The following is a 25,753-nucleotide window of genomic DNA, read 5'->3' on the forward strand; positions in this document are numbered from 1 at the left end:
ATATGTGGAACTGAAAACTGTTTTTCAGAAATTCACTTTAGTGATATGTAATCTACACTTCCTTTTAAGTGCAATTTGATTTTACATACCGCAAAAAGGGACAGTAATAAGAAAGTTTCATTACTGGTTTGCCAATTCAATAAATATGTAAAAGGACTGTATTAAGAGACAACTTTATTTAAAATAACCTGAGCAATTAATTTCGAAAAGAGTGCACTATGCTGACCAAGTACCCGTTTTTAAAGACCAAGGAAGTTACTGTTGTTTGCTTTAAAATCAATTTGCATTGTTAAACCAGTGCCATCTAGAAGCAGCAGTCAGAAGAGGTGTCTTTGGTGGCAGCCTAAGCCCAGCATTGGGTTTTGCTGCCCAGTGCCTGGATCACTGCTCGTTGTCAGTGCAGCTCTCGGTCAAGCACAGGGAGGGACAAGGGCACAGAGGGCGGCCCACGGGTGCCCTGAGGGGTTGTGCTGAGCTGGTTTTGCCAAGGAGGCTACAGCACCTTGGCTGGAGTAGTTTACTGCCACAGAAAGGAGGGATGGAAGGGGTAGCCCACATCTGTGTCATCCAAGGACCGACAGCCCAAGGCCAGATAAACAGGGCTGCCAGGGGTGGCATGGGCAGGGACACCACCATCCCAAAGGGGAGGGTAATACCCTGTGAGAAGAGAAACAAGCCTGTAGACAGGGTGCCTACAGCATCAGGCCACCTCCAAATTTCTCATTCATCTACCACTACATGCCCAGAGATTGTGGCCATGCTGGGAAGCCTCACCACAGTGCTCCAGAGATACTCAAGGCCACCCAGGTTGCCTCAGCAGGACAAGACGGTCATACAGGAACCCTGTGCAGCTGCACCCAGATCTGACACATCCTACTCATCTTCCCTGCCAAGCACCCATTACCCAAAATCACAGAAAGCTTTAGCAGAGGGTGCTATCAGAGGTCTCCCATCCACCACCCAGGAAAAGAAGAGGCCTCTGAGCAAGTTAAGATATATTTTACAAGACCCCAATGTTTCTTTGGCTTAGGCAAGCACATCTGGATGATAATATTACAACAGCTTGAATTTAAACTTTTATTTTGAATTCCTATTCTAAATTGCCAAGAACTGTAACATTTTAAATAATTAAAAGTTGTTCTTAAGTAATTACTTTCTTCCCCAGACAAATCTATTCCCCCCTTTATGACAAGATTAGAAAACTGGTAGTAATCTTCCCTTTTTCTGAATGAAGCATGACCATTCATTGAATCTTTTTTTCACACAGCCACACTCATGGCAGTATTCCCAAACTCCTGTGCTCATTCTTGAGTGCTGCTGTATGTTATCATCCAGAGAGGAGCTCTGTAAAATATTAACATGCAAACAGCTCAAATACAATTGGATGGACCTAAACCAAGTATCTTTAGGATGCTACAAAATAACCTACAGCCTGAAAAATCTTGGACTTGTATCCCCAAAGAAACTATGGAACAGCTGCATCACTTAAAAGCAGTGTGAAAATCTGATACACATTGAAATGACATCATGCAGAGGGTGGAATAACAGTCAAATGGTAAACAGAACAGAGTCCATAGTTTTACAGGAGTATTCCTGTTCAACAGGTCATCAGACTCTCATGAAAATTAATGAAAGTTTTCTGCTTCCATGAAAAGAAAACTGCTATTTTTTCTCCTGTTACTGTAATTTTTTCCTGACTTGTAGATTTGTAGAAGGGAAAAGTAGTAACATCTTTACACTTTTAAAGAAAAAAAAATATATTCCTGCTAAATATAACCTGCAAAGCTATGTGCTATTTTCTACCTAAAGAAATATGCAAAATCCACTCTAGTGTTTAATTTAAAAAAGTTAGTGGATTTGAGAGATAGTAAAAATTCCAATTCTTTCAATGTTGCCTGTAATTAGTTGCATGCATCCAGAGTGCTTTGACTTATCAACCTTTTCAAGCTTCAAGTTTTTACTCATTTTTCAGCTAAAAAAACATGAACAATTTCTAGGAGGGAAAGTGTATTCACCTTAAGAAATGGGTGTTTTTTAAAGAACTTCCATATCTAACACCATCTTGCATTTCATAAAAAAAATTAGTGCATAAGAAAAAATAACACAACACTACACTTCAAATAACTATCAAACATAGCACATTTTTAAGCACATCAGAATCTGACAAGAAATTTAACAGCATCGTGCTGTTAAATTAACAGATTGATTTCCACGAACACTGGCCAGAAATGAGGATGGTCAGCTGGCAGCACCATGAAACAAATATGTTAGTAGCAAGCATCTTCTTCCCTTCCCCAGGCTGCAGATGCCTGAAAAGGTGAAAAATTAATGGATAGACATAGGTCTCCTGTTTCCAGAAAATATTACTGTGTGAGGAAATCACAAAAGGATGTTTACAACATGGACTATCACAGAGATGAAAGTTGTATCTGTATGTGGTAGGGGAAGCAGTGTCAGGAGAGCAGTAGATGCCTTTTCAGGGATTTATCCATGGTCTTAAGGTAGCACAATAATATCATCCACACTTGCATAATGGTTTTCTCACAGAGAGGTTAATAATATTGTGATTGCATAGGCTGCGATTCTAATTAAAGAGTATCTTGGCTATATTATTTAAATAAATGCAATTTTAATTCAATGCTAAAGTTAGTTCTGTGTATCCTTAAAATGTCACTGATTGCACCGCACTGTATCGTTGTCCAAAGTCACAACACAGTTTATATGTAAAGTACATTGAAGAAAATCTCATATTTTACTTGAAAAATGTCTGATGTTTCACTAAAACTTTTGTTTATTGCTATCAAACTATGAAATAACTGATTTTTGTATTCATTTTTGGCTACATAAACTAAAGATCACAATTAAGAGACCATCCCAAGAGTAAACTAAGTTAGGATCCAAACTGAGAGTTGAGTGCAGAAATTACTGCCTTTCATTAAGGTGCCCTAAACACATTTCCCTCTCAGAAAACGTACCTGATTCAGAGCATAACTTCTGACTGATTTTACTAGATTGCACCTTTTAGTTATTTGCACAGCTCAGTACCACCATAATTCAACAAATTTCACAATGTTAGTAACACGACTACAGAGTACCTCGGTAAAGGAGACAAGTATCTGTATTGTCCAATGGGGAACTGAAATTTGATTTGTCCAGGAACTCAGAATCCATTCTGTACAGGAGCTTGGACACTATTTAATAACAACGCTCACCATTCACTTTGTACTGACAGAATCAAACTTCAGCTCAGAGCTAATTTATTGTTTTGCTTTTGAGTCATCATCAGTAACATCCTAGAACAAATAAATGAGCATATTTGTTGAAACTCCAAAGACTCCAACTTTATGGGTTTGATTATATCCTATTTTACAGACATAAAGATCAATTATTAGGTACCATTTTTGAGGAAAAAGTGTCTCATTTCCCTATATCAAGGTGTGGCCCTAAAAAACGGGGTTGATTTCATTTCACTCGGTTTTGGAGTGCCTCTGAAACTCGAAGCATTCTCCTTAACTGAGGTACCTGCAGTGACTGCCTGTCTCCAGCATGGTGTCTATAAGGCATCTCTGTCTTCAACCAGGAGTACAGATAACCAGAAAAGACAGGTACTGGCAATTTGGAAGGTCTTCATTCAACCTTCCATCCACTTGCAGAAAAAGGGATCTCAGCATTATTTATCCTCAGAGGGACTAAACTCAAGTCTTTCAAATGCTAGGTAGGTGTTTCAAGCATCAAGATGTGCATAATTTCAGGCTAAAGGTCTTCCCTGAAGGCACAGCACTGTGCTGATGGCACTAGGCAAGTACAAACCCCAGTCGTACAACAGACAAGAAACCACTAGGTCCTTGCATGTGGGTCAGGGATATGAGGGTTCTGGTCCCAATTCTCAGTGACCACTTTTCTGTAATATAAATGCATAACAAATTACACACCTACAGCAGAGAACAGGGTCTGAGAGCCACATCGTGATGAGCAAGCCCTACCCCTTCTTCAGCAAGGGCACAGACATTAAACTGCTATGAACAAAGGTGCTGCCACCAGAGTCCTCACTTGGCCTCATTATCAGGAGCTTTCAGAGAATCTATGGAGAGCCTGGGTGCCTATTAATTTGAGCAGGGCTCCTAGCGAGGGACACTCTTCCACGGCCAAAGAAGAGACATTTGAGCACCCTTGGGTGGCCACAGATGAGTGCTAAGAAAACTCAAGCGCTGATAAATGTCTAAGGAGGCACAGAGAGTTGGTCATACAAGCTGAAGGCTCAGGTGGGATTTAGGCTGACTGGACTGCACCTTGGTTTCTCATAGATTAAGTTGCACTATGGATGTAGGTGACCCCACCCTTCCTTAGGGTAGAGGAACAGCCAAGTTCTCCATATTTCACATGGTATAAAGAAGGTGCTCCTCAGGAGCGACCCTGCAGTATTAACCCACCACACAATGGGAATTTGAGCCATGTGTGTGTGCATTGCATAGTCTCATATTTAGATTCCCCAAACGCTTGTCCTGGAATTAAAATAATAAATATATGTAGACATGCATGCATACACACATACATAAATAATTTTATTTCAGATTAGATTTACATTGTCACAACTTAGTATTTTAGAATGATTCCAGTGAGTCAGTAATTCCAACAGTCCCTCTAACCTCCCTCTTTTTAGTGTATAAATAAACTACTTGAGATCCCCAGCTGCCCTGCAGCTAAACAGTGCTGCTACCCTTGAAACAGATGTTTCTTGAGACTGGATTCAGATAGTGAAAAGAAATTAACATGTGCACAAAGAAATTATAAAAAAAAAAATCCTTAAGGTCACTAATGACAAAGCAAACTGAAAAAAAAAATCCAAATCCAAAAAAAGCCTTTAATTGAGCTACAAACTTACGTTGCATCACTTAGCTAAAGGAAGAACAGGGATAGGAAGCTAAAAGAAATTGTCATAATAGAGGAGTAATTATTAAATCGTGAGAAATCTTTTCTTTTTGTTCCATTTTCCTGCTATTAAAATAATCAGCCATAAACTATGTACTGCATTCAAGCCACTGAGTTGTTTTAAGCCAGTAATTAGGTTTTTTCAAGTACAAATTTACAAATCCAGAGTACATCTACTCAAACAATAGAATTTCCCTGCTTTATTTTTTCCTCCCACATAACACAGCATTAATTTGCTTTTCTTACTGTTTTGATCTATTTTTACAACAACTATCACCGTCTTACACTTCCTCACAATTACCTCTTAATTTCGTCACAATAAGACATGGGATTATGCAACAGAAGATCAAGTTGGAACCTGAAGATCAGCTGTGTCATTTACACAGCTGTTACCTGCACAAAGCACAGGGGTGTTCAAAATTCTTCCATCCTAACTCATACGTGGTCCTGGGTGTGCACAACTGCGTTATCAATTGTGTTGATTTGCTTTGAAGAAACCTTTAATCTCTTTCTATACAGTGTACTTCAATTTTCAGCAACCTCGGTTAAAAGGAAATTACTAGCAGCAGAATAATATCTGCCTTCCTTCCAAATACACGTATTTGCACTAACAGCAGGCCTTTTAACCTGTTCATATGAGACAAATGGAGTACCATAATCTGTATTCTGTTCTACAGACATAAACAATGTTAACAATAGAAAACTCCAATTCTACTTATTATCTGCTACCTGGGCATAGAAAATATGCTCTAATCATATATTCTGAAATAATCATTTTAACTGCAGAATTTATAGTACTCTCACCAAGAACATACTGTTAACATTTTAATTTAAATTGCCAGCAAATACAATTTGTGCCAAGATTAATAGTCAGTAACAATTACTATAAGAATTTGAAAATTATTTTTATCAGGAATACATGTAAACATATTTTGACAACATATTGCCTTTCAATATTTCTGTTGAAAATATTAATACCATTTACATCACTGCTTAGAGGACTTTTTTTTCTACAAAAACACTACCAGGTGGGTAAAAAAAGGCAAAACAGAAAATAACTCTAAAAAAATAAATTAAAATGCAAAATGTATCATCTCCCAGTATGTTCTGTGCAGAAAGATGAGTTTAACAACTAGGTCACAGGAATGCTCCACAGAGTACTGCAGCAGTTTTTAGCAGATACATCCTCAGGAGTATAGTCCTAAGTATAGTTTGTATCAGAATACTTGATTTGGCTGTAGACTCAATAATGTGGTTATCACCAGCAGTGACACTATGAAGGCCCACCAATGCCATTTACAGAAAAAGTCAGTTGATATCTGCAGTGGAATTCTTACTACAATTACACTGCCTTCAAAAGATACATTGGTGCCTTGAAGTCAGCCCAGGTGTGTATTCCCAAACTGCAGCTGTACAGAACAGTCTGTATCATCAATTACAAAAGAACTTTTTATTTCCCCAAAGAAAAATAACCTAAGAACTCAATAGTCTGCTGAATGTTATTTATAAATGTTCATACAATCACATGAGTAAACTACCAGGGCTCAGTGACAGTAGAGTTGTCCATTCTGGGGTACAGCCAGGACAGAAAAAAAATAAAATCTCACTTTGAGTAAGTTGTAGGGCACGGCAAATGCCATCAGGTGAGCAAGACCAAAATCTAGTGTATAGCCAAAGAACCTACACCTCAGTCATATGAAATGATGGGTATCTTCTATTGCAGCAATTTCTTCTTGAAAGGACTTCCTGAAAGGAATTGTACAGCAACCCAAACTTCTCAGTGTTTGGCTGCTACACAGCTCCACCAATCCCACAGAGGAGGTTCACCATGCCCAGCATATGTTCTTCAAGTACTGTAGTGCACCAGAACTGCAGCAGAGCGTTGGGATCAGGTGCTCTGGAGCACAGATCAAAGAGCACATTGAACATGGGATGTCAGTGCCCAGGTCACAGGACCAGACGTGCCACTCACAAAGCCAGAGGCAGTGAGGAGCAGTTTCCACAACCATTTGTGACTTACGAGTGATCCTGCCAGTGTTCCCTTTCTATTTTGGGGCACGGTCAACCAGGTTTAATGCTTTCAGCTAGGACAAGTAGGTTGACTTGAAATTAAAGTAGAAAAGTTCATATAGTTTAGCTCATCTAGGGCACAGGTAGCTGCTGGAAGGCAGCACAGAGTGGTTTTCTGCTGCAACTGAACTAATTCCACTGGAGTGACACAGATTAAGTGTGAGAATTTAATGTGGAATGAACAAAGGAAAATTATATAAAATTTGGCAGAAACATGAAGCAGCATGGGCTGGCCAAGCTTATGCTGCTCTAACACAGAGGCAACAATGACTTGTTTGTTAACTATTCTGTCCTGCCAGAGACAGAAGTGCAATTGGATGCCCACACTGACACAGCACATTATTTACATAAAATTGAGCCTGTGCTTATCAAAGTGGTGTGTGTTTCAGACAACTCTGGACAAGCTCCAGGGATTAATGGAAAACAGATTCCATGGACAAGAGTATTCAGCATTTGTTCCCCTGGGGAAAAAAAGGTCATGTTTCCTCACATATTTCTTTTCTGCAGTATCACACTTCCCTGACATATGGGATATAAAATAATATACTTGTGTTTATCTGCACATCTATGTAAAAAAGATAACATAAATAACACCATATAATCTCAACACAAATTCCATGTTAAAGGGAATTGCAAGTTGACAAAAATATTTTTCCTTTTGAGGGGATCATGACAATTTAATTTCTTTATCAGTATTATACAATACTTATGGAGATTGTAAAAAAAGGATAAGGAGTTATACCGAAATTTTGAGAGGGTATTTGGGGGACAGACTACATTTGCAAAAAAGTATGGACCTCATATCCTGACAAACTACAGAGTTCAGGACAGAGCCCTAGAGGACTAGGTTACTTCCATAAAGACTTCCATTAACATTTCTGGATAGACCAAGAAATCTTTTAGATGTAAATCCCACTCACCTTTAAAATTAAATATTCGTGTTCACATTTACCAAACCATTATAAACAAAGGACACTCAAGGATTCAGAAAGGATTAAAAGCATGATTTGGGAGCTGTTACTCTATCTCCTCTTCCATAAAAGCACATGCATGACACCAACAGAAGAAAGCTGAGCAAAAAGCTTATTTCTTTTGAACTTTTATGATTTTGCTGCACTGTTTTGTTGTTCAAGTCAAGCATCATAAGAAAATAAAAATACTGTTTTAAATAAAAGATGTGGTTAGTGGAAGTTGTAAAAGATGTCAAACATTTAATGTCAAAAGCTTGGACTGACACTGCTGTTCCCTCCCTTATTCTGTTCCAGTCCATTTGTCCACTGAGTCGCTTTAGAAATACCATCTCCCTCAAAGTCAAACTAATAAGGCCTTAAATGAAATACCTGTGTTCACAAAAATCTAGCTGGATCAGAACTAGTCTGCTAAACAGTGCAGAAAAAAAAAAATGAATAAACTGAAATATTTACATCATTTTTCTGCTTATAGGTATTTGGGTTTGGCTCTCCCCCCCCCCCAAATAAGAAGATATCTACTGCAAACTCCATTTTGGATGCATACACTCCAGAGATTCATATGCACCCCAAGTTCAGTATTTCCTATGAACTGGAATTTACCAGCTCCCAACAAACCCTAAGATATTCTGTGGAAGTCAAACTCTCCTCACTAATTGTACAGTGATCTTAAAAATCTGTTCCTTACTTTTTCTAAGGAAGGATTAGGTTAGGATAAGTATCTAGAGAGGTATCATACCCTTCTTTAAGTGTATACCCTTCCAGTAAAGCAAAGTATGATCTTGTAAATGTATCTGTCGTGTTTCAGAGGCATTTCAGCAAAACGTTTTTGTAGTGTAAATACAAAAAGAGTTCCTGCAACTCAATTCTCTGGACTTGGCTTGGCGTGCTGGAGCTTCCACAGTAAGAAACTTGCTGTATAAAAGCGAGGTATTATCTACTACAATACTTCAAAAAATCCAATTTCAATGGTAACTTATAGGTGTTAAATACATTAAACAAACCAGCTTCAGATCAGCAACAGATCAGTAACTGACCATATTCAACTATTATTTCCATCACTGATATGTACATTAGTTCTGAAGAGTTTTAGCCAACAAACACAAGTTTTGGGAATCCACAAGTCTATCAGTTGTCATATCAAACTTGTATTCAATCCATATTTATTCAAAGTATACGCAATGTGCCAAATATGCCTCCAAAATAAAGAAACTATTACACAAAATCAGCCTGTTAATCAAGAATCCTACACTACTGTGAGTCTATATCTCCCTGTTTTCTGCTTGGAGTATTTTCTCTACTGTTTTATCACTGCTACAACCAGAAAGACTACTGGAGACAGTAATAATTCATATAGACAATAATACAGTTTCCTGCACTTTCAGTTGGTTAAAAGAATGACTATCTTGAGGCAAAATATACTCTTGAACTATATATGGATAGAAACACGAGTACTGCACAGTCCAAATTGTGAAATACCCGAATGAGGTGGGTGGTTTTGGTTCTTTGTTTACATTGAAATATTTTAGATGGGCTTTTAGAGAAGACTAAGGATGGAATTTTCAGGAAAGTTTAGGAGAAGACTCTGTCTAAATCCTTTACATTTTAATGGAGGAGTCACAGAATCATAGTACGTTTTAAGTTGAGAGAGGCCTTAAAGAGCATCTAGTGTCAATCCCTCTGCCATGGGCAGGGACACCTTCCACTAGACCAGGTTGCTCAAAGCCCTATTTAAGCTGTCCTTGAACATTTCCCAGGGATGGAGCATCCATAGCTTCTCTGGACAACCTATTCCAATGCCTCACAAGCCTTACAGCAAAGAATTTCTTCCTAACATCTAAACTAAACCTATCCTCTTCCAGTTTAAAGCCATTCTCCCTTGGCCTATCATGACAGCCTTTGTCAAAAGTCCCTCTCCAGCTTTCCTGTAACCCCTTTTTGGTACTGGAAGGTCTGTAATGTCTCCCTGGATCCTCTTCTTCTCCAGGCTGAACAGCCCCAACCCTCTCAGCCTGCCCTCACAGAAGAGGTGCTCCAGCCCTCTGATCATATTCATGGTCTCCTCTGGACTTGCTCCTACAGGTCCACATCCTTCTCATGTTGGGAGGAGTCATGACCCTCAGTTACAGAGCCATTTAAGAAAATATCTGTCCTGTAAGGCACAACTGACACAGGAGATCCACATAGATATTTAACCTTGAGAAACCACTATTTAAAGGACAATTTTCTGAATACTAGGTTTTCACTGACTTTAAGCATAATTAAATTATTTTTTTATTTTCAACATTCAGAAGATATTTATATTCTAGACATCCTGCCAGTAACAAGTGGAATAATCCTGTTATGGATGTTTTCCATCAAATAGCAAATGATCAGAGTAATCACTCGAAATTCCTTGATTTCACTGTCAAATGAAATACTACAAATATTAGGCATCACTACAAGCAAACAGAGGATGTCAATAGACAACTTAGAACTATTTGACACCCAGTATTAGGACACATATAATGAAAATCAATAAAAATCACTGAACTATTCTACTTTGTCATGATGCTTATTCGAAAGCCAGTGGGCCTTCTGAAAAAGCAGCTTTTTCATAGTTATTAAAATGTGATTCTTGCATAAAGTGTTATCTAATAAGTTGGATTTTTAAAATAATTTCACGGAACTTCTCTTCCCTATATTTATATTCATTCTTTTAAATATAAAGTACCAAAAGACAGGTATTAACTTCAATTTGACAAACAAAATACACTGAAATAACTGAAGAAAATAAAGGAAAAAAAAAAGGTTTTAGCTCTAAAATAAATTTAAGATTTTTTTGGTTTTATACTTTGATTCTTCATTTAGAAGACATCACCTTAATAACAGTTACACATGAATAATACTTCCCTACAGTTTGAGAGTTTGGTATTTGAAAAATTTAGTCAGTTATTTCTATAGTCAATACAAGTGTATAAGTATGATGAGTTACATATGATACATATTGATATGTATGTCCTGTATTTTCAACTAGGGAGCAGTATATCAAGTGTGGAAAAAAAAATCAATACACAGTAAAAACAAAATGTAGTATCTTCAGAATTATTTATCTCCTAAGTAAGAACCACAGCAAGGAATAACACCTCTTCCCAGAAAAACAGATTCCTAGAACTGGACATTAAATTCCTCATGACAGGGGCCAGAATACAAAAGGAGTGACTTAGACTCTTGTCAAATTCCGCAGTATCTATAGAAAAAATGAAATATTTGAGTTCTATAAATTGAAGAGTGAATTAAGTGTACCTTTGCAAAGGTACATGGGAGATGCTAACACAGTACTGAAATTCACCCTGACCTGCTTAAATTTATCAAATTACATTGCATGGCTCAAAAGATAGCTTCTCATCAGTTAAGGTCCACATATGTATAGTATATTTGATATCAAATTTAGCTGGAGGGTATACTGAAATATTACACTAATTTGTGCAGAGGAGCTCACATGATGTACAATGGCTTAAGGGCAGAAGTGGAACCTCACGCAAAATGACAAAAAACACTTTTAACAAATGACTGCATTAATAACAGTAGTATAGGATATTTTTTTGTCTGTTAAAATGCTTGCAAGAACACATGTAACTAATACCATATATTGACTTTCACTACACTCAAGAACCTTTATACTTTGGAAAAAGAATAGTTGCTTTCTGTACTAACGGTCTGTTCTTTTCTCTTACCAAACCTTACCTTAGAAAAGGTAAATTCATTTTAAGAGTTCACCAATCCTAAATAAAATCACCAGGAACTAACAAGTATCTGTTCCCATAAAGAGCAATTTGCATGGTATTATTCTTTTCTTGCCTATCATATATGAAAGATTTGTTTCATTTTAACTTTCCAAGTTAAAAAATCTGTCTTCAAATTAAATTAATCACCCTAGTCATCCCTACGAGAATTTCACATGCCTGTGTTTTCAAAAATCACATTCTACACATTCCAGTGGGTTTGGAAAGTAGTAAGTTTTCCAGCTTTCAGGAAGTATTCTTGACCTTAAACCCACAACGGCACATTTCCAACTCCCTGCATCCCTTTGACATCAAACTTCTATTATACTAAACCAAACTGTTTATTAACAGATCACTGGTAAGCAGAAAACACCCTAACATACCTCCCAGGCCACAGCTATTTAGCCTAATTTGACACCTCCTGTAATACTCAGATGATTTGGGCTTAGTTTAAGACTTCAGAACTATGTGGTTTCAAAAGAGAAAAGGAAAATTGAGATGTTAGAATAAAAAATGATTTATAAAAACACATTTTTCTACACATTTCTTCTGTACACATGCTAATGTGCCATGACACCTCTATCTCCAATTGACACAGAACATAGTTATACATACCACAGTTTGGTGGTTAACTTGAATCACTTCATCCCCAGCATGGATTTTCTTGCACCGATCTGCAGGTGACTGAATTTAAAATAAAAGAGATGATCAAGAATACAGTTCTTACCAGTCATCATCTCTCTTTCAGCAGTATGATTTCTAAGCTATGTAAACCAGGTTAGATTGATAACGACATTCTACTGTGAAATAGAGAATTAAAGAAATATTTAATAAATCAATTATTTTTGTTGAAGAAAAATGATCTGTACTATTCTACACAATAAAATCGAATGTTAAGAAAGGTATGAATATATATACGATAACCAAGTCCTAAGGATTTCTTTTTAATTCCATTCTGACAAAAGGATGCTTTAATCTGCCTGACATCTCTTAAACCTTGAAAGGTAATCTTTGGTTGAATTTTGAGTCTATCAAGAATACCTGGCAATTCCTCATAAACAAATTTTGTAGTATTGCCTTTTTATTCTACAACATTTCAATATGTTGCAGAGAACTTCAGTAAATTACTGATCTGCAAAAAGTACACAAGGAGAGAAGATTAGGTTACATATCACCTAGGAAGATTGCGTAAGTTAATGGCAACTTTGGTTTTGGATGACTATTAGGGTGAAAGAAATGCAAGCATAATAAAAATCCTACAAAGATCACACTTTTAAAAAAGCAAAGTAGTTCTGTTCTTTGCTTTTGCCTCAAAAAACCCCTTAATAACAACAAAAATAAAAACCAAATCGGAAACCCCTCCCACCCTCCTCCATAAGGTAAAATCCCCACACATTTTCCCATCTTCTGTCTTTATAGTAGACCAACTGTTTCCTGAGAGAAATACCTCTACGTTTAAAGGAAAATAAATTCCTTCAGCTTTTGATAGTCACAATACTTTAATTTTTCTCTCCATACTGCTGCCACCAGTCTAGCAAGGTACTTAAAGTCCACAGTAGAAGGTGAGACTGACAGTTTGAAAAAAAAACCAAAACAACAAAACATGTTCAGGAGTAGATTTCCAAAAAGCTGCTGCAAGTTTTACATAAAGGAACGAAATGAAATTCATTTTCAGGTGAGATAACAGGTCATCTAGAGAAAATGCTCCAGGCCTGAAAGGTGGACTGTTTGTAGTAACCTATATCCCCATTCAAAGCATGTGTCCCATAGCTATACCATGACTTTCCAGTACAATTGCACATAATTCATGGCTTAAGTTAAGGACTGTATTTAAAGAGAAGATATCCAAGAGAAATGAGAGGCTGAAAGAAGGGTCACTCATGACTCAGTCCTAGGAGACATTGCACAGAACATCCTAAATCAAATTGGGCTGGTAAAAGTGTAATTGTACTTACATAAGGAACAGCAGCCTTGACTTTTTGGCACTACTTAAGCATTAAAGGTGTTGGCCGAGTGACTTGGGGAAAAATTTTAACACTGGTGATTATGTTCTAATAATCTGTCTTCTGCCTGGCATTTCACTAATCACAGTTACTCATTCATACCTCTAAAATCTTTACAATCCTCCAATGTAATACAGCTCTTTTAGCTCAGATGTAGTTTCACCTAAGACTTTCAAAATACAAATGCAAGTGAATCTTGTGTCATTACCTTTGAACTCTGCGAGACTTTATTATGACACAAACTTTCCTTTTTATTGTCTGCAGCACTTGCAGCTTAAATCTTGACAAAACAGGTATTTGTCTTGGCATTTTGCCAAGCCATTAAAATACAGTCTGAGAATCTTCAAACTGAAAAGGTCTATGTTTAAAAAGCCTGATTGCAATTATGCCTCAAACACACTGCAAGGTGAGGTAAAAATAATTTATAAAGAAGTGCCAAGGCTGTGGTTTCATGAAGGAGTTCCAAGTCCTGCTCCTTAACGCTTTTTCCTCCCCAGTAAAGAATGGATTTTGCTGTAAAATAGTATCTTTTATTATAACTATCTAAGGAAAACAGAGGAGAATTGATAAGGTATTTCTTTTTTAAATGTGAATACTGATCCTCAAGCACAAGATCCACTCAAGAAGTCCTACTGGGAGGAACAAAGTGTGTCACATCACAACTGTATCTTCATTAGCTGATAATTTGGTTCAACAGGGAGCTGAACAAGAGATGGAAGTATCTGTCACTGAGGGTTACACATCAATACCTAAAGCTATTCAGAATCTGCTTAGAATTTTTTCTTCAGAATAGACTTAATTTTGTCCTTTAGGCTAAATGTTTTCTTTGTCCTATTTCCCCAGTATAGCCACACTGTCTGAAAGTCCAGTTTAGACGCCCTGGAGCACATCTGCTGCATGCCCAGAGACTTTGCTGTTATTTCTTCTAAAAGGTCTCTCTTCTCTGAGATAAGGGTGCCACACAAACCCAACCAGTGCACAGGAAAGGGGGACACTGGAAGCACACCCTTCAAAGCTACATTCCTGCTGGAGATGCACCGCATGTTATTTCTTTAGAAAAATACTCTTTTCTATTGGAAAACCAAAGGACAAAATGGTTTTATTTGAAGGATACATTTGATTCATGAATTAAAATAATCTCTCCAACATGGTCTGAAAGGGCTACCCAACAAGAAACCTAAAATCTCTTTCTGGACCAATACACACTTTAGATTTGTTACTTCCAAAAAAAAAAAAAAAAAGACAGAAGACATGAACTGGAAAGCTCATGCTAATGCTAATGCTAATGCTACAGGACCACCAGAGAGAAGCAGTGACCTGTGAGGAAACACTGCTCTCTCACAGTTCAAGTTTCAGAGCTCAGCTGCTTTGATCTGCAGGGCTGATGTGTTGGGAGAGATGACTCCTGATGCTGAACAGCAAGATCCAAACTATAATGGGCTTTGCAGCTGGACATCAAACATCTCAAATGGCAAACAGAAAAAGCACAACTGTGGTTACAAAACTACTATCTCACATTTACATTACCATGCTACTGTGTTTAACACGAAGACATTGTGCTTTTCTGGGATCTTTCAGACAAAAAAGTCTGCCGGTGTCTCACTTGGAAGAGCAGAGTCAGAAAGAAAAGGGACAGAAAATTTTTTTCAAATGGAAGAGATTTTGGATTTTTATTGTTTCCTAGAAGTTAAACTGTATTGCAAGCAGTAAACATGTCAAGATCAGCAGGTCAGCTCATATGTGCACTATCATGATCTTGCTCTGGCCATGCTGCTTAGATGTTTCTCCTCCCATCTATCTGAATCAAAACTTTATGTGTGTGTGTGTGTTAAAGGAAGCAGCTAGTGACTGTGTTTTTAAAAGCAGGAGACATCCTGCTTTCTCTAAAGCACTACTCATTTTCACAAATGCTTTAACATACAAAGGCTTTTTCCCTTGACAACAGAGTGCAGTTTCTTGGTCGACTGAGAGCACCTCCAGGGTGTCACAGTGAGTGAAAGAGTCAGTAAAAACAGCAGAAAAGTCATCATGACTGAAGCTTCCTGACATAGCTTTAAATTATATTCATGAATCACAAAAGATAAGAGTTTTGAGGGAATGCATTAAGATTTTATTTTTATCTTTGCCCCTGGGAAATTAAATCCATTAGTAAGTCATGAAGAGAAATTGTTCCTTTTTTAATCCAAGAGAAATTCAACTGTAAAAACCATTCTCTTTATTTCATATATTTTCTAGATTAAGCTCAACTATGGTTCTGTTGGGTTTGTTTAGTTTTGCTAATCTCACTGATGATGCCTCTAGCTGTAGGCCTGACTCTCCAGAATTTTGATTTAAAGGATGATTTTTTTAAAATTTTCCTTATTTTAAGACAGGTGGTATTTACACGAGTTCTACAGCAGAATATCTATATATATTGGTTATAACCCATGGATATTCTGCCCACAGCAGCAGCAGAAAACAGAAAGGAAAAAGGCTATCAGATTGCAGCTCCTATGAGAGGAAGAAAACAATTTTCCTATTTTATTGAGATATTAACAGAACCTCACAGCAGATCAGATGCAGCAGCTGTAAATACCAGGTAGGTATTTTGCATTTCCCACAGGATGACACACTAGCAGGATAAAACAAACATTTCTGACAGCTTCATTTCAAGAAAATGTCATCAAAATCTTTGAAAGAGATCGCCTAAATCATTATGGAACAGTTTGGTGTTGTTTAGCATTGTTCTGTATTAATTGAAGATCATGGATAGAAGCCTTTCCCCCCAAAATTATCGTTTTACTCACTTCCTAACAGACAGTCAGTTCTCTGAATATGGTGTACAAGGAAAGGAGGTTGTATTTCAAAGGCTTTTGAAAAGTAGTCTATTATGTTTTACTTGATCTTTAATGCCTTTAGTGAGAATTAGTACACTGGTAATAAGTGTTCCTTTCTACAGGCATTACTCAGAAGTTCATGCAGAAATATATGGTTATTTGTCAATGTAAGGGGATGTCCATTCTCATGCATTCATTTATTACAAAATGATGGAAAATATAAAAGCTGTTTGTCTAATTCTGCAGCAAACTCCAGCATAACAGCCTACACATAATATAGACATTTATCTTTTATTCACAGAGCAAAATAACTCCAAGGTAGCTGCTTCCTGTCTTGATCAACTGCAGCATTTTAGGTAAGAACAAATCAAAATTGCTTCCCCTGGTCCTTAACTGGGAACAACTCTTTCAATTCTGTGTTAAACAAGCACAAGCATCTCTGCTGTCCAACATGCCATTGGTCCCCAACAGCCAACTAGCACACGTTTGCAAGCAAAATGTAGTCTATAGCAAAGGGAAAGCATTAACCACAGGTAAGGTCAAAAAGGTTTCCAGGCCTGAACATACAGTATTAACAATACTTACATTTTCTGTTGTTCCAGTAATTACATGGAGACCATCATATGTTGACTTAATGTACATACCCTAAGAAAAAGACATCATGGGAAAGAATTTTTAAAGTGTTTCACAAACCATCACCATCCAAACAAAATTTGCATATCTCTAAAAGAATCTGTCTTTTCTTTTTGCTTTCTTTAAGATTTGTGGATTTTAATACATGCCATGAGGAATTTGTCTCTAATAGGAGAGTGCTTTTTGATACACTTCAAGAGGAACCGCCAAATTATTTTGGCCCTAATTAGCAATAGGAAACTAAAACTTTTGCCACAGTTGTGTCCATATATACTTCCCAGTTTTTTCAATACACTCCTTCAACTACAAATATAACAACACCTGATTACAAAAATCCCCAAAATTACAAATTGCCTTAGTATGACCAATACTTCCATTTTGCTTTGAAAACTAGATTAGGTTTTAAAAGATCTGGAGTCTACAGTAGGCAACACTACAAATGTAACTTTCAAACTGCAAACGACCGCTCAGAATTGTGCCTGCAAAATGGCTGCAAGATTTTCTCACAGCCCCACTCATCTCAGCGGACAGTTCAGCTATAAAACTCAATGATGCAAACTTAAACATCAACTTTGTTAGCTATCCCAATTCTTTCAAAAAATATGAAGAAGGAGGGATAGCTTATGAACAGACAGAAGTTCCTGCATGGGTAGTTTAAGATAGTGTCTCAAATATGCTTTTTCATCAAGCCTTAATTCAAACATTTTAACAGCATCCACTATGATACCGAGAGAAGGAAAAAGTAGACATAATTGACAGACACTGAGCATTCAACAACTTCTGAGGAATCTCCTTTCCCCCAACCACTTCATGAAAGCAGGTAAGCATCCTCTCCGTAGACTTTTTCTCCTTTTAATCACAGTGCCACAAAGAAATCTGTTCCTACCTGAGGAACAGAGTGCACTTACTAGTGAATAAGTATGGTAAAGAGGCAAAGAGGACGTATCAGATTGGACTAATCTGATTTGGGACTAGAACTCACAGACATTTTGGTAGCAGAAACAAGGGAGTACACCTCACTTAACAAAGTGGATAATATCCCCAGTAAAAAAAGCAGGGACTTTAGTTTCTCAGGATAGGGGGCTCAAAAGTAAACTCGAATTCTGTTCTGCACAATTACATGGGGGTAATGGCATCAAACCCAGTTGTCATGTTGAGCTGCCACAGCTCACAGGTAACAAATCAAGAATCTGATCATCTAGGTAACAAATCAAGCTCATTACTACACAGTCAGAAACCCCTAACATCATCCTTAAACTTCCAGTGTCTCTATGTACCTTCAGTAATTTGTCCATCGGTTGGCTCCATCATGCAGTTTCCACTTAATTATCTCAAATATAGAATGGTTTTTTCATACATTTATCCTCACAACACCCCTGTGAGGTAGGGAAACACTAAGATACACACATCTTACAGAAAGTGTAAGGAGCCACAAAAGAGGCTGAGATATTTGGTACCTGTTATTCAGCACACATACCTGCCCTCAAACCACCAACAATCAGGGCCTAAATCCCTCTCAGGATCCAGATCTAAGTGACTGGGCCATACACCCTGCAACATGGCAAAAGCTAAAATCACAGTGACCATGGTGACAGGAACACTGAGTCAGGTCCCCACAGAGAGCAATTTCTGAAGAAATTAGTGAGTTACTGCTTTTAACTTTAAACATCAGGGTGAAAGCTGAGGATACAATCTCACACTCAATGGCTATGCAGTGTTTAGTTTTGTGCAAAGCATTATTCCAAAGGATAGTAACGTCATCCAAGTGTGCTATCACAGTGAAGTGCAATTCACACCCAATCTAGTCTTTTCCACAAATGTAAAAGACTTTGAGAAAAGAAAAGAGGAAAAAGAACTTTTGCAGAATGCTCTTTAAAGGCTAAGATCAAGACTGCACACATTAAGAGGTAAGAGAGAAGTTGAAAAAACCCCCATCTCAGATTGTATTTTGTGCACATGTGTAAAATTAATAAATGTTACATTAGTATCATGTCACATTAATTTTGCAAGAGCAAGAATTAATAATTCTTGTTATAGAGCAGCTTTTAAATGAGGAGAGGTAACATTCTGCAACAGAAAACTGAGCCCCTTTTAGCCACGTTCCTCCACTCCTCCTTTTAAGTGAACAATATATGGGAAATGGTACAGAGAAGAGAATGTTTCTGGCTTCAATTGTTTTATCTGGAATGGAAATAAGAATACCCAAGGCATTTACAAGTTTCCCCCTCTCTGCCTCCTTGTGGCTGCACAATATCAACAGTACTTTTAGCAATCGAGAATACAGGGGAGACCAGTGTGCGCTGTTCATCTGTACTGAAACATTGTTAGATATGCATCTTAGGTATTCAAAGTTAATGCCATGGTCCCTAAGAATTTACAAGAATCAGTTACATCAAATGGAAGGAAAGGTAATTCGGTTTATATGACTAAAATAACCATAAACTAACCAACCTAATAATCAGGAATAAATGTATGTCTGGATTAAAGAACAGGTAAACCATGCTTAATTACATGCGAGATTATTCTGATCAGTTATGGGTAGAACTCTAATTTCAAACCAAACATTATATTTTATCTTTGTGATTCAGTTAAGGGTTAGAAAAGAGACCTTGTGACTTTTTCTTTTTTTTTTTCCTTTCTTTGTTTTTGACTTTTTTTTTATAACAGTGAAAACAGAATATGATATACTTCTAAAATATTTTATGCAATGCTGGATAGAAACGAAAAGATACTAATTCCATTTTATCACACACGTTTTTACTTTCACTGTGACACTATTTTAATGGAGCCCTCAAAAGATGCACGTGCCTCTTTAACCCCAAACAGCTCACACAATCCTATTCATAATTATTTCCCAGCTTCTCCAGTATTTCAAACAAAAAAAAAATTCAGGAGAAATACTAGGAATAGTAGTACATTGGATTCCAGGAAAGGGAGTCAGCAGTGCACCTTTAATCAGTTTCCATATCCTGTTGTATCTACGACTTGTATTTTATTAGTGATTTTTTTAGATGACAGGTGTCTTTTGTGTTTGCTTCAACAGGTAAAAAGGAACTCTTACCAATCACTCTCATGTTCTGGTGGATTTACCTTTGCATATCTGAATCTAGTAAGCTTGAACACACAGCACGGTACCTTACCTGACTGGGATTAAAGTGATTATATGAACATGAAAAAATTGAAGTTCAAGATTAACCGTTGCTACAGTTCTCTGATATTCTGCCCTATAATAAAATAAAGATAAAATAGGAAGTGACTGTTGCAGAAAAACTACTCAAGGAAAACCTGGCTTCCTGCTTTTTGTCTTAATACTCACTGTTTTCAATCTAACAGCAATATTTTTAAGTTTGTTTCACGGGAAAAGATACTACCTAAGCTAGTCAGTTTTGTCTCTTTGTAGAACATCAGCAGAGTAAAAACACACAAAATTAAATTCTGCTCACTAATACAGAGGAAACAACTCAGAAGCCCTCAAATTAAAAAAAAAAAAAGGGAAAAAAAAGGAAAAAAGAGAGGATCACACATGGGAGCAGGCTGGTGATTGCAAAGCTGACCACATAGTCCATTTTATGGTTTTTTTAAATAACTTTCTACCCTGAAAACTCTTTTCACCCTTACAGCCCGCAGTGGTTATGCAGTATCTTTTCCCCCAGCAACACTCACTGGAGAACACATGAATGCATCCAGTCACCTGGGAAAGACACCAGGGATGGGGGTGGGGGGGAAAGGGGAAAGAAAACCAGAACACCAATCCCAAAACAGACCCATAACATTGCTTTACCCAGTACACAAGAGGTTCCCCACATCACAACAACATTTTCTGCTTGACAGGTTTACTTGCTTGACAAGTTATTTAGTCATAGATGGTAGCTAGTTTTAATATCTATAAGACATGGTAAACCCTGCAACACATTTACACATTCCTTCTGCATTCAGGTATTGGTCTGACAATTTACATTTACCTCTGACAAATACTTACGTTTCCACAAGAAAAGATCAAACACAGTGAAGGAACTATTTGTGCTTATTAAAACATTCTGATAGTGCTCCAATCTTTTTTAAGTTGTAAAAACTTCAACCATTTTCTTAATTCCATCGTATATTTACCATGAGTTCCAAACTTTTAATTTCCTTCTCTTCTTCTTTCCTTTTTCTCTCCCAGATTTACTTTAGCTTCTTAGCTATGGAATTTGAGACATGTTAGATATTCTGTTTATGATAGGTGACAAAAAAATCTTCCTAGTTAGCAGTCATCCTTGTCTTTTTCCTTCTGCTTGAAGCCTTTCCGTCCTTATAGAACATTTTATTTAGTGCTTGGTAGAGCCAGCACAGAACTGTCATGCAGGTCAAAAATCTACAGGAAAGTTGATCATATTTCCACCTCCATAATTGCACAAATCCTGGAAGAAGGTCCAGAAGTTATCCAGCTTCACATTCATCCAAGTGCTTGTGATGTGCAGAGAATATTCTCACTTCCAAGCTCCACCATAAATTCTTACTGACACACTTAGCACTCAATAGGGCAGTACTGATATGCATTCACTGTATCTTAATTGAAAGATGTTAGTTTAAAAAAACAAAGAAACAAAAGCCCAACAACCCAAAAGCATATAAAGCACCAAGAACAATGTGACAAAGGTGATCTGTTAACAAGATTGGCACTGATACAAAGAGAAAGGTTATGATATTCACCCTTCTCATGCAAACAGACCTTCCTTGGTGCCTGCTCTGAAGAGCTCACAATCTACAGGAGACGGCACAATGCAGAGGCAACAGAATAGTGGAATATGGGCAAGGATGAAGGGAAAAAATATGACTGTGTCAAAATAGCATTGTATCCTTCTAAGGCTTGTATACTGCATGACTGCTATCAGCCTTTTCAGAAAAAAATACATATAATTATTTTTATGACAATGACACAATAATCCTCAGTCAGCATCAAGACCCTGTTGAGTTGGTTCACAAACACAGTAAAAGAAAAAACCCTGCCTGAAGAGCTTCCAGTTTAAACAGACAAGACAGACACAGGGTGTAAAACAGAGGCACAAAGAAGGAAAGAGATTCTCTCATCAACTACCCAGCAGGAACAGCCCCATGAAACATATTCTTATTTACAAAAAAACCGTTCAACATTTTTCAGTCAGTAATGGTTAACATCAACCGACACAAAGACTTAAATGAGGGGAAAACACCACAACAAAATAGTCACAAAGACAGAAAGAAAAAAAATTACAGTTCAGATATAAATGGACAGAACTCATAAAAAGGTGATCAAGAGAAAGGGGAAGAAGATTTCCTAATTACAGTAGAAGATAGGATTTCAAAAGGTTGACTGCAGTGAAGTGGTATAAGAGCTAAAATTACAGGAGTAAGGGCAGGGAAAAGAGGGAGGGGAGAATCCATGAAAAGCTGATATCCTGAAGGACAACTTCGAAATGCATTCAGAGATAAAAAAGAAAGCTGGAAGAGGAAGGGAAAACAAATTGCAGACTAAAATAAAGGATGGGGCAATATTTACTCATCCAAGTGTTTGGGATTGTTCTCATATTTTAGTAGTGATTTTCCAAAAGAAAGAAAATTAATTTAGTGTACAATTGCTCTAAATACCTTGGTATACCAGATTTGTCAAAAAAATAAATCAAACCAAAACCCAGCAACAACCGACCCACAAACCAAAATATTCTCCAAAAGTACAAAGTCCAGACAACTTTAAAATCATGCAGCAAAGAGTACAGTTCTTCAAGAAGATTCAAGAAAATGGAATGAGAATAAGTTTGGGCAGAAGCTACAAAAGCTCGTTCTTTAGGCAAAAAAATGTTTAACGGTAGTCTGATCACCTTCTACTCTACCTTCAAAAATTATGGGAAGAGATATTATGAGACGTAAAGTCATGCAGCTAGAATTGTTATCAGTGTTGGCTTTTTCCATGCAGTGGGTGTTGGATTACTTGAGCAAACAAAAGATCAATGGTCATCTCTTGAAAAACAAACACATGATGGCTGCACTGAGAGCCTTTACAAGCACCTGATTAAGAATGCAGAGTTCTTGCAATAAAATTCAATGAGTTACTTATCAGGAGGCCTATAGAGCCCTTGAATAACATAAAATAGCTTTATAACCCAGAGATACTATGAAACATTTTCCAGAATTTGACAGATTTTGTTCACAAGCCCACGCGAACTTCTTGGTTGAGTTGATCTTAGTAATTTAAATCCCTTCAGACTTCAAGATCCTAGAACAATCTGAACCATTTTCCAGAAGCTAGTATAAATGGCAAGAACTTCTTACTCATTTCTCCCTGTTCACTGAACTCTCTGCATACTTCAGTCAGCTTTACAAAATACATCCCTGGTGGCCCAGCTGCATGAGAAACCAAACTAGCCTGGGTAATCAAACTATTTTCAAGCTTTAAAACAGGAAAGGCTAAAATGCCCTATTCCTTTCCATATATTCAACTGATTTTTAAAAAATCACTTTCTCATCCTGGATGGTGGGTTTGATTAACTGCGTACTTCTTACCAGCCCTTCACTTGGCTTGATGTTTGTAAGCTGGATCACTTCGAGATGGGCAGACTGAGAAACCAGTGGGTCAGAAGAGAGCGAGATTATGTGATCACAGACTCCAGAGAGAGTTTTACACTGGTAAAGAAAAAAGAAAAGAAAATGTCACAATAAGCACTGCAAACTATTTGCGCATCAACATACAATTTAAACCATCACGTTTTGCAAGTATGTACAAGGCAGACAAAAATAAGGAGGAGAGGAAAAGGCCTCAGTGAGCAGTGCAATACAAAATACATTTTCTGTGATGACCTCGAACTAACACAGCGCCAGAACAGGAAAGAATAAGAGGCAAATGCTTTTGCATCTGAGTAGAGAGAAATAGGGACTGTGCCAGCTGCTCTCACGCATTCTCTGTGCTGAGCTCCAACCTTCACCCTGCCCACACCTTTTGCAAAGACAGTAAGTGCCCCAAACCCCACTAATTTCCATTGAATATGCAGAAGTTCAGCACAGATGAAAATCAGGCTCTTAATGATGCCAGGTAACTCCCATTAACTCTGAAGTTTATTCTACACTAATAAAACATGCTAATTGTCTTTGGACTGGATTTCTCATGTTCTGCAGCTGCCAAGCATGATTTACTATTGCAGATATGAAGATTACAACAAATCACCACTACCCGATGGGATAACTCTTATACCAGTTATCGCTGGCAGCCTCTTTGCAGCAAGACAGAAAAAGTTTCTAAAAAGGCCAGGACTGTCAAATTGGTACTGTTTATCTCCTGATCTCTCACTCCCTGAAAACCCTCTTCTCATGAGGAAGAAAAGCTGTGAGCTTTTCCTATCTTTCTCTCATATTTTTGTAAGAAAGTGATCTTTGAGATTTTCAAAGTTTTCCATGAAGTCCTCTTTCAGCAACTTTAAATAAATTCCCTGTTTAGATTTCCAGATACAATTTTGTCAGCAAATTCAGGGATTAGAACATTCTTCTGGTCCCAAAACTGCAGGTCTCTCCAAAATCAATTAAGAACCAGCTTAACTGCTCTCAAATTCAAAAGATGAAACCTAATCAGTCTCCTCAAAAGACTGAAACACAACTGCACACAACTGCTGCACCAGCCAACCACCAGACTGCATAGTACAGTTCTTACAGTAAAAAATATCTACTACAATGTTATAGAAAAATAATATAAAACTGGATATAGCCTCCTTGTCAAATCACTATTATAATTCCAAATGACAATCTACAAATATCTTATGTAAATAAAGTAAATAAAAAAATTTAAGTTATAAAAGAAAAAAAGAATAAATCCAAGTACAGTGAAATATTAATCCTTTTACATACGAGGATACTGTGATTTTCTCCTCTTCAAATTATTTACAAACAGTTAAAAGTTTAGATTTGTATATAGATCACTTGTTTTGTTGAGAAATAATGTTTCAGGGTGGAAAAAACAAATCAGAATCAAATGAAAAATATAATAAAATTTTTATTACCAATACGACCTTCTTCCAGAAAAAATATTACTTTCAAGCATAGCCACACACACCGCCCCTTCTGCTTTGTCATGATGCACAATCATTACTGAATAAAGGAAGCCAAGAAATATATAAAATGAGGTCAAGAATATTTTGTGTTTTACCTGAAATAGGAAGAAGTGAAAAAGTGAACTTTATGGAAATTTGGGGTTCTTTTAATGGCTTTTGGATACACAAAAATTGTGTTGAGCTGACATTTTTAAAATATAAAAACTATATAAAATTCCATAATAAAAATTAAAACTTAGATTTCTGTTTGTTTGGTTTTTTTCAACACAGTATTGGTATGTTATTTGTATTTTCATACCTCTTGTAATTGCACTGACAATTATTGAAAAATTGTTTAAAAAAATTACAGAGCACTCAGTTCTCCATATGCAAAGTGAAGAGACCTACATTATAAATTCCTCTCTGCAGACAAAAACAGATATAACTTTAGACTTGTATTCACCACCTATTCTTCCTATTAATTTCCTCTAAAACTACTAAATTTATGGAGTTCTTAGCAGTTTCAGAGAAACTTTT

The 25,753-nt window shown here is 37.0% G+C and overlaps 1 protein-coding gene across 6 annotated transcripts in view; it reads right to left on the bottom strand.

Moving 5' to 3' along the window:
- The window catches only part of CNKSR2 (connector enhancer of kinase suppressor of Ras 2), a 205,143-nt gene that overhangs the window by 95,821 nt on the left and 83,569 nt on the right, over positions 1-25,753 (bottom strand). For 4 of the 6 annotated variants that reach the window (XM_051794855.1, XM_051794853.1, XM_051794858.1 and 1 more), the window contains exons 6-8: positions 23,703-23,822; positions 17,136-17,195; positions 12,347-12,415 (exon numbers count right to left, since the gene is read on the bottom strand). In XM_051794855.1, the coding sequence (XP_051650815.1) occupies positions 12,347-12,415; positions 17,136-17,195; positions 23,703-23,822 (249 nt within the window). The remainder of the gene's footprint in view (positions 1-12,346; positions 12,416-17,135; positions 17,196-23,702; positions 23,823-25,753) is intronic. The other 2 variants (XM_051794854.1, XM_051794856.1) reach the window with 2 other exon arrangements.

Source organism: Manacus candei, unplaced genomic scaffold (assembly GCF_025592945.1).
Source record: "Manacus candei isolate 608988 ecotype Guabito, Panama unplaced genomic scaffold, ASM2559294v1 h1tg000041l, whole genome shotgun sequence".
Lineage (NCBI taxonomy): Eukaryota > Metazoa > Chordata > Aves > Passeriformes > Pipridae > Manacus > Manacus candei.